General features: G+C 41.1%; 1 protein-coding gene across 1 annotated transcript in view; it reads right to left on the bottom strand.

Moving 5' to 3' along the window:
* Positions 1 to 10,468, bottom strand: part of PLA2G4F (phospholipase A2 group IVF) — a 1,189,208-nt gene that overhangs the window by 535,066 nt on the left and 643,674 nt on the right. The window contains exon 8 of the mRNA XM_044074012.1: positions 8,474 to 8,643. Coding sequence (XP_043929947.1) covers positions 8,474 to 8,643 — 170 coding nt within the window. The remainder of the gene's footprint in view (positions 1 to 8,473; positions 8,644 to 10,468) is intronic.

Here is a 10,468-nt window from a genome sequence, read left to right as displayed (position 1 = left end):
CTAAATAAACTACAAATTACTACAGCACTTGACTTTCCTCACTTGTCAAGAGGAAAACAGTTCTTAGTACTTAAATTAATAAGCACCTATCCAGGCATGTCCATGGGTCAGCTCCTGGTGTTTTCTCCTGTCCACCTGATGAATCTGGGCATCTTGAGTCAATGTAGCAATTGCCACATGTACACTGACAACTCTCTCCTCCTACCACCCAACACTACAACCTGTGAGAGATGCACTTATATAGCCAAACTGGAAGCCAAGCTCTCTCCAGCCAAGACTGGACTAGACAGTCAAGAGGAGATGGTTAACACTTGCACCACACCACACTCAACAGACAGTCCTGCAAAACCCACACATAGAAACACAAAGCACACACCCACATTCATGGAGGCTTTCAATAAAAATCTGCCCAAGCAGCAGAGACCTCCCAACCTGAAACACAGACAACCAACACCTCCCAATACTAGCCAAATGACACATAGCCCACAAAAATCAGTGTGCCACTCAACTTCAGCCCATAAGGCAAAACAATGTACCCAACACACTAGTCATGGGTGACTCTATAGTGAGGCATACTGATGTCCCACTCATCAGGCTAAACAAGGAGAAAGTTAATATTAGCTGCCTGTTGGGTGCCAGGATCTGCCACATAATGTATGCACTCAGGTCACTCCACAACAAGTACAAATACAATTCTGTCATTGTTCATGTTGGTGTGAATGACCTGAGACGTACCTCCCTAGACTACATGAAATGAGACGCGGAGGAGCTCTCGGATCTTGTAGCCCAGGGAGGTATGACCCTAACCCTGAGTAGCATCCTGCCATCACCCAGAATGATACCACAGTACAAGGACAACATGACTGACTTCAACAACTGGCTAAGCTTCTGGTGTCATTCTAAGGGGATCCAGTATTTGTCTGCCTGGGATAACATGGTCGACAGACCATGATGCTTTGCCAGAGATGGCCTGCACCTGTTGCTCCTGGGATTCTGGATAATGGCTAAGGCTCTTGCCACCACTATAGTGCCTTTTTTTTTAGGCAAGGTTCAAATGCTAAATTCACCACCGTAACAAGTACAAGCAAGCAAACTCTGAGGGTAATGCTACTCAATGCTAGAAGTCTAAACCTCAAAATGCACTCACTCGAGGCACTCCTTAAAATGGAGAACATCGACATCTGTGCAGTGACAGAGACCTGGTTCAAGGCTCCAGAGAGCACCCCTGCATTACCAGGTTATAATTCATACCACACCTTCCAGCCACCTAACCTGGACCAAAACACTAAAGGCGGAGGCATGTCAATATTCATTAAGGATATCCAAACCGCCAGGCTAGTTGCTCAACATAATGCATCCAAAATTATCCAAGTGCAACTAACACTGGGCAAGACTGCAATCCAGGTTGTAGCTTATTACAGATCCCTCACCATGCCCCAGGATTCCCACTCTTCATTTCTTAACATACTGGAAAATGTCAAGATACATCCCAATACCTTAAGTATGGGTGATTTCAACTACCCCACCATCAACTGGGAAAACTACTCATGTACCAACTCATTCACTCAACATTTTCTGGAATTCATAAATTCCAATGCCTTGGATCAGCTTGTCCACTCCCCCACCAGGGGCAGCAATATCCTGGACTTGGTCATTACCAATATGGGTAACCGGTGTTCCACGTCAGAGGTCAACTCCTTGTTGGTCAGATCCGACCACAAGCTAATCACCCTTAGACATCCATATCCCACCCCCACCCCTCATTAAGGAAACCACCGTCAAAAATTACTCCAAAGCCAACTTCATGCTTCTTAAGACAGAAGTGGCAAACTTCATGACACCCATGCAGACAGAAAATAGAGGTACGACTGCTGAATCTTACACAAATGCACTGTATAAGCACATACACGAGTGCATGGATTGTGTCATCCCCAACAGAACCAAGACGCTATCCTCCAAAAAAAGGAAGCCAATCTGGTGGTCCCCTGCCATAAACAAAGTCTACAACAGAAGGAAGAAGCTGTTGCAAAAAAGAGTAAAATCCGAAGATTGGAGAAACTCCCTGGTCAGCCTCAGCAAGAAGCTGAGATCCCTCATAAAATCCTCCAAACCCAATTATGAAAATAAAATCACCACTGATTCCAAAGACAATCACAAAGCATTCTACAGCTATGTCAAAAATCTCAATGGCAACACTCAGATCTGCTCAGCTACAGCACAATGGCACTAAATATACAGAACCTACCGATATTGCCAACATCCTGGCAGATAGGTTCAGTGCTAACTTTACTCCCCTCTCACCCTTCAAATGGCCCATCTTAATACGGGAAGAATGAACAGCCCCTGTAATCACAGATGAACAACTAAAGACTGCACAATCCAAAGCCAAGAACACAGCATCCATGGGCCCAGACAACATCCCAGGCTACGTACTGCACAAACTATGGAATGAATTGGCACCCCACCTAAGTACCATGTTCAATCATAGCCTCACCTCAAGCTATGTACCTACTGAATGGCACACAGTGACAGTTATCCCACTCCACAAAGGGGGTGCCACCATGGACCATGGAAACTACTGCCCCATTAGCCTGACAAGCCTGGTCTGCAAGGCCATGGAACGTATCATCTTGGAGCTCATAAACAAAAACATAGGTAACCTCTAAACCCAGAACCCCCACTCAGTTTGGGTTTGTAAAAGGTAGATCTCTACTAAACCTGACTAACTTCTTTGAAGCAGTCACTACAGCTGTAGACAAGGGGAAGGTAGTGCACACAGCCTATCTTGACCTCGCCAAGGCTTTGAATACCATTCCTTACTCTGGACTTATAGATAAACTCACTAAACTGGGCATAAATCCCTATGTCACAAGATGGGTGGCCAACTGGCTCAATGACAGAACCCACACAGTAAAAGTAGCTGATTCCAAGTCTGACATCAGACCAGTGATGAGTGGAGTACCACAGGATTCAGTCCTGGATCCTCTCCTGTTCAGCATCTATTTCTCTGAAGTGCAGGTCAACATAGAAGGTCTTTGGCTAACAAAGTTTGCAGATAACTGCAAACTGGGAGCCATAATAGAATCACCTAATGATGCAGACATTCTACAAAAGGGTCTCACAGAGACAGATGCTTGGTGTCAAAGTCATGGCTTCAAGCTCAATGCCAAGAAATGCATTGTCATCCCCTTTGGGAAAAACTCAGTACCCATGAACTACCACATAGGCGGTAGCTCACTAAACACTGAAAATGTGATAAGAGACCTTGGGACACAGGTGGACAGTAGTTTCTCCTTTGATAACTACATCACCACAGTAGTCAGGAAATCCTTCTATGTGGCACAGTTCATCACAAAAGAGTTCTCCTCTAAAAAAAGCAGGTCATTGTTCCTATCTACTCATCTCTCATCAGACCTATTATAGAGTACAAAGCCCCATTTGGCATGCATCTCACAAGACACCTACAATTGGAAAGGCCACAGAAATACCTCACTAAGAAGATTACTGGCCTCAAACAGATGCCATATGCAGACTGTCTCAAAAAACTCCACCTCTACTCTGTCACATATTGCCTACTCAGAGGCGATCTCTGCCTAACATACAAAATTATGTCAAACCCAGAGCTGCTGGACATGCTACACGTAAAGAAATACAAGTCTCTCTGAACCACATGCTCCAGGGACCTAAACCTTGTCACCACAATAAACAGAACATGCTGGAGGGATAGAGTCCTGTCCCAGAGACTTCCCATACTCTGGAACAAACTACCCATTCATGTCAAACAAAGTTCCTCATTGGCCCTCTTCAAGAAAAACCTTGATGACTGGATGGGAAATAGAAAATTCACTCTGGGAATCACTTCTGCTGACAGGGGCACAGGAAAGTAATGTTCTTGGGTGGTGAAAGCCAGGGAACCTTTTTGGTTAGGCTTATATAGGCCCCAGGGCCGATAGCTTAGTACTTACCTATGAACCTATGATAAGATAAACAACTTTATCCAGATTAACAAAAGCTCATATGCAATCACCATTTCAAAAGGAAATGGAGAAGTTTTCATTACTGCAGAGACTTATTTCACTTAAGAACAGCTGCATTTAAGTATGTTGAGTTCAATCACATGAAGGTAAACCTTTAGTACTAACTTCATATCTAGAATGTTTTCTTCACTAAGCATATTTAAAAAAATTCTTTAGCTAGCTCATAAGCTTCCTTCTAAATCCATGCTAAGCTTTATAACTAACCCAAAACAAAGCTATATTCCTTCCATACACTGACAAATTACAGTCCCTCAGAAAGCAAACAAAACAGATGCATTCTATGTATATGCCATGTATCACAAGCCCCCACCTCCATCTTCAAAAAATGCTCAATCACAGCAACTTCCCAGCTTTGGTGACAGCAGCTTCTCAGCTTCAGTGACAAAACAAGGCAAAAAGAACAAAACAGTAAACAATTCAAGACAAGTTTTTGACACATCACATAGATCTAAATTATTTATTGTATTCTTTTCTTTATTCAGCACCATGCCTCCCCATGTTCAACATATTTATTACATTTTCCTGCTCATTACCACACTTCCTGTGTAAAATGCTCCTGCCTCCTCAGAGAGGTTCACCTCACCATTTCAGAACCGCTACTTATCACAACTAGTACAGGCCATAGTTCTAACTAAATAACTAGAAGTCATTTTGGAGAGTGGAGACAGAGGATGTATCCAAAGAAACTAAAGAAATGTTTCCAGAAGGCAAATCACACAGATTAGGAGTTTTTACATCTACATAGGATCTGCAGAAAGAAGAGAAAAGAGGTACTTTCCCCCTAGATGACATTATATTTGGGGGAGTTATTGCACATGATGCAACAAAGAAGTAGATGGCTCAACAAAGCTGGTGTCTTCCCCTCAACATAAACTGAAACAGTTGAGAAAATTCATGTAGTAGCCATCCTGGTTGGCCTACTTATTAGCTGATATTTTACAAAATGCAACTAGCACTGCTAGAAATAACATAGATATCATGATCCCAGTTCCGCAGAAGTCCAGCCACATTTTCCATTCTTCTCTGGAGAGCTCAGTGTGGCTTTTACCTAAAGTCAGACTTGACTCTCTGTTATAACCTTAAAAAGGCATTGGAAACAGAGTACTGCTGTCCACTGGCCCTCCTCAGCCAAGAGTCAAGGAAAATTGATTAGTTTGGGAAGCATGCTTTTGCATCTACCCTATTATCCCTGAAGATGATAAATTATCTGACCCATATGTTTTGCTTTCAGCATGCTTTAACGGATAAATCACAATGTGTGACAGATGGTTTAACTGCTAGCTCCCTAAAAACAGGCAATTAGGCTACAGGTCTCAGATTCCACTACCATGAGCAAAATCATGGTCTGTGTGGCACCATGATCTGGTATCAATATTTGGTAGCTGTTCTGGCTATGCTTTACAATGTTTGTTGAGGACACCAACATGACTCTCCTTGCCTCCATTTTAATTGTCCTTCAATGTTCATACTGTAGACTGATGAACACCTGCAGAAGAAGAAGAAAATATGGGACTATGCCTCTGGAGAAAGGGTATTTATCAAATCTGTCAGTTGAACCTTGACTGCCAGAATCTTTGTGCAACATTCACAGATGATCCACTCTACCAACCTATGAGCACAGAATGATGGATATCAAAAATCAACATCCAAAAAATGGTGTTCAAATCTATGGTCTAGACTATATGGTGTCCTTGATCAGAGCCTGAGATGAACAGCTGGCCAGACTCATCCCACAAAAAAAAACAAAAAGACAGATCTACACGTCCAAGATGGCATCAGATTAAGGATTCAGCCAGGCAAGGACAATGACTCAATTGTATTCCATGCTTCTGGACAGCTCCATGTAGAAGTTACAGACCCATATGTAAACTTCAGTATAAGAACTCACTTTGAACACTGCAGCTAGCCCGGGTAAACTGCAAAAGTGCTGTTCCGAATACTTCAGAATCCATGGCAGAGTACACAGATGTTATCCTGGGTATTGCAGGCATCACTAGAATTACTAGATTTGTAAGGAAGGGAAGAACAGTTTATGGTGAAAAATGTAGAGTAAACCTGGAAGGGATCAATGCATTGTACTAATTATTCTTTTCTTCTAGGTACAAAGAAATAGTTCCCAAAAAAGCCTATATTTCCATCAGGTTGTTTAAGTTTAGTGCCTAGTGCTTGCTCTTGAGAGGAACTATATATGTAACATTTAGTTTCTTTTTCAATATGCATACCCTAATGAAGGCAAATAAGAAAGTCGACTTGTACCAGACGCTAATGCACAAGTGTACAGCCAAATTCCTAAGGTACATGTCATGCATTCATGTGCAGCCATAACTCTATAGCCATGCATTTATTCTACTGATGAGCACTGTGCCATATGTAGGGATCGATATGCAATAACAATAACTGATATGCAAATAAGTCTGCTCATGCATCACCACAGGTAAATAATCATAAAACAGTAGCAAACAATGTTCTAGAGTGAAATGTATTTAGCACATACACCAAATATCCCCATTATACTGCATTCATAAATCACATCAAGATTTATCAGGTCTAAGTTTTTATTGGAATCATCCTAGACCCAAAATATTTTGACTCCCCCATGAAGGCTACTAGTAGTGATATGAACATCCAGTCCAGAGTACACCTCTGTCAAAAGCATCTTCTTCCAGTCTTCTTTAAGTGCAGCACAGCTGATATTTCTTTGCTCCGCATACTGACACAGCATAAGCCATTCTGTTTGCAGTACATTTCTGCTTACAGACACTAATGAACAGTGCCTTTCTGCCAACAGACACTAATGAACAAGTTAAGCATGCAATGGCACAGACAAGAGATGTTGTACTGCTCGATGATTCTTTTAGCTAGAATAGCTTCACATTCATTCTCACAAGAAGTATTGTGCAATGCAGTATTCCTCACCATCACTGCACAACACTCAGAGGTAGATATTTATAACAGAATACAGATCAAACATGCTTACTACTATTGCTAGCACAACAATACTCGGTCATGAAAGTCATCTGCCATCACCTAGGAGACATGCCTTAGCAGTACAAATACTGCTCTACGTGTTGTCTTTTCTTTCACCAATGAAAATAAATCCAGTCTTGTCTACTTAACCTTGTGCCCCTCCTCCTGGCTTCTCATTGTTCCTCAATACAAACTCCAAGCCATGTACCACACTTCTCCTCACTGCCACCAGATACACTGCCCTTCAGAGGCCTAGCATCTCTCATTATTCAAGCTGAGAAGGTACAAAACTCCTCTCCTCACACAACCGCCCTACAACTATCTCCTCATCCATATCTAAACATACATTTAGCTGTCTGTGCATGTAATATTGATGATTTACAGACTACCTATAAATATTCTAGAATGTCTGTAACACACAGAAGTTCTAAAATGCAGATTCATCAAAGTGTCTGTGTAACTACACCATGACATCTTTCATACTGTATAACAGGAATTATACTGTTGACTTCATTTAGTAACTGCTTACCCATGTTACATTTTTCCCATAGTGTCCTTGAATATGGAGCATTAGAGTTTCATATGGTCTGCCAACAAACAGTTATATATTTTGCTACTCATTTCTACATACCAGCTCCGACTTCATACAAGCTCTGGTAAATGGAATATTTTAAGGTGACAGTATTTTAAGGTGGTGGCATTTTTGTCATGCAAAGACTGATTCTTAAATAAATGCTAGATCAAACAATGCTGTTGCTCATGCCTGAGAAGCTACTTTTTAAGTCCAGATGGGACTCTCATGGGTTCTACATTCCCTAACATGCAGAGACATTGGAGATGACTATATTAGGTTTGAACAACTTGGGTGATTCTGCCTCACCGCCACCCACAGTGGATGTAGCCAAATGTATTTTTAATCAATAGTCATTGCAGAAACCTCACCTACCCCATTATGCATTTATCAATCACAGGTGTGTACATTCTTTCTCAGAATTCCAAGAATTAACTATTATGCAAAATATATTATGATACTGTACAGTTCTGAAGTTTACCAATACACTTCTAAATGTAACTAATACAAGTATCCATTAACCTGAAGTACATGCTTAAAAGTTTTTGCACATAAGACCCTTTGAAGCCCCTTGCCTCAGTATAAACAGCTGTACGAATGCAAAGCATGTTGTAAAGAAAACAAGTTCTCCACAATCTCTGTAGAGGAGCTTTTAACCAGCCATCCTCTATATGTTGTTATTTAGTGAACCACACATTAGAAAACCAAAATCCATAATCCTATCCACAATTAACACAAGTTTGTCAGATTTTGATATGCTGTATGAGAATAAATATTGGTCCGAATTGGGCATCTTCTTTTAGGGGACAACTTGTGCTGAATGTGTATAATTACATACATGTACCTGTAATTGTGGTTAGCATTTGCCTTCCTACCTTCTGTATTTCCAAACATTTACCTGCAGTACCGTCCAGAAATCAGCCACATTAACCTCCATCTTGGTCTGCAACTTTGGATCCATATAAAAGCAGAAGTTTTCCCTGGAGTCAGACCTTGCAGCATCCTCAGATGGGGTACATAACATATCTTGATAGGCTCCTTCAACAGTTACTCTGCACGTCTGATTTGCTGAAGGCAAAATAAAGAAAATAAATACCTTACATGCCTCGGGCAAGCAGGAAGAAAACATTTCTGGACAGTTTCAGCCTTGTGGAGAACTTAAATTTTGACTTGAATACTTGTTCAAAGGTATTTGTATTTTAACTGTCTAATGAAGCAATACATAGAGGTACAAATAAAATGGCTAACACCTACATATGTGAATTATATTTTTTGGCCATTTTATTGAATCTTACCCAAATCCAGAGGGTTGCTGGAGAACTTCCTCTTTCTCCTACTGTGCAACAACCCTGGAGCTGACTGTTTACAACAGCTGTGTAGAAAGATTCACTCCATGTATGGTGGGGAATTACACCCATTAAAAGAATTATAAGACCTTTCAGATATTATGGCTGGTTCAAGCAAAAGTACATTTTGACTTGTAGCTTTTATTGGGTATCCCAAAACCATATACATAAAGTTTACTTTTTATAACATCTTACTATATTTATAATGAGTTTTAGCAGCAACGTTTTATCACATTTTACTATATTTATGAGTTTTATTAGTAATCCCTGACAAAAATATTCTCCTTGAAAGCAAGTTCAATCTCAACCTTTCGTTCATCTGTATATTTGTTTTTAAAGTATAATTTTACAAAAACTGTATGTCCTAGCAGACCAGTACATACTGCTAGGGGGTCATACACTTAGATTTAGTATTAGTAAACAAACCTCAAAGAAACATCTCACTAACAGCACACCATCAATTAGCAATCATTCCCACTGCCCCAAAGCACCACTCTCATCAAAATATACAGCTTACAAGATAAGCATACATTCTTAGACTTTTTTGCAATACATGCAGTGTCCAGGTAGCCAGTAAATAAAACAGGAGCACTGCAGATGTCTAGCCTTACTAAGGTGTATAGTCAAACTGATGCTTTTCTAGAAGCTGTGTACTGCATGAAATGTAAATCACCATAGCTGTCTTATTAACATAAATACTATACTTATGTAGGAGGGCCAGTCTGAAGGAGATTGGAGACTGTAAAGTGGTGGCCGGAGAAAGTGTAGTTAGGCAGCATAGGATGGTGTTTTGTAGGATGACGTTGGTGATCAAGAAGAGGAGGATGAGTGTGAGGGCAGCACCAAGGATCAAATGGTGGAAATTGAAAAAGGGTAATTATGAGGTGGAGTTCAGGGATGAGTTAAGACAGGCACTGGGTGGCAGTGAAGAGTTACCAAATAGCTGGGTAACTACAGCAGAGCTAGTAAGGGATATGGCTAGAAAGGTGCTTGGTATCACATCGGGACAGAGGAAGGACGACAAGGAGACATGGTGGTGGAATGAGGAAGTACAGAAGAGTATACAGGCAAAGAGGATGGCAAAGAAGAAGTGGGATTGTCAGAGAGATGAAGAAAGTAGACAGGAGTATAAGGAGATGAGGTGCATGGCAAAGAGAGAGGTGGCAAAGGCTAAGGATAAGGCATATGAAGAGCTGTATGAAAGGTTGGACACTAAGGAGGGAGAAAAGGACCTGTACCAATTGGCTAGACAGAGGGACCGAGCTATGAAAGATGTGCAGCAGGTAAAGGTGATAAAGGATAATGAGGGAAACATACCCACAAGTGAGGAGAGTGTGTTGAGGAGATGGAAAGAGTACCTTGAGGAGTTGATGAATGAAGAGAATGAGAGGGAGAGAAGGTTGGATGATGTAGGGATAGTGAATCATGAAGTACCATGGATTAGCAAGGAGGAAGTAAGGATAGCTATGAAGAGAATGAAGAATGGAAAGGCTGTTGGCCCTGATGACATACCTGTGGAAGCATGGAGTTGTTTAGCTGAAATGTCA

Source organism: Protopterus annectens, chromosome 6.part0, assembly GCF_019279795.1.
Source record: "Protopterus annectens isolate FY-2018-M chromosome 6.part0, PAN1.0, whole genome shotgun sequence".
NCBI classification, from domain to species: Eukaryota; Metazoa; Chordata; order Ceratodontiformes; family Protopteridae; genus Protopterus; species Protopterus annectens.
This window is presented reverse-complemented; position numbering and strand designations above follow the sequence as displayed.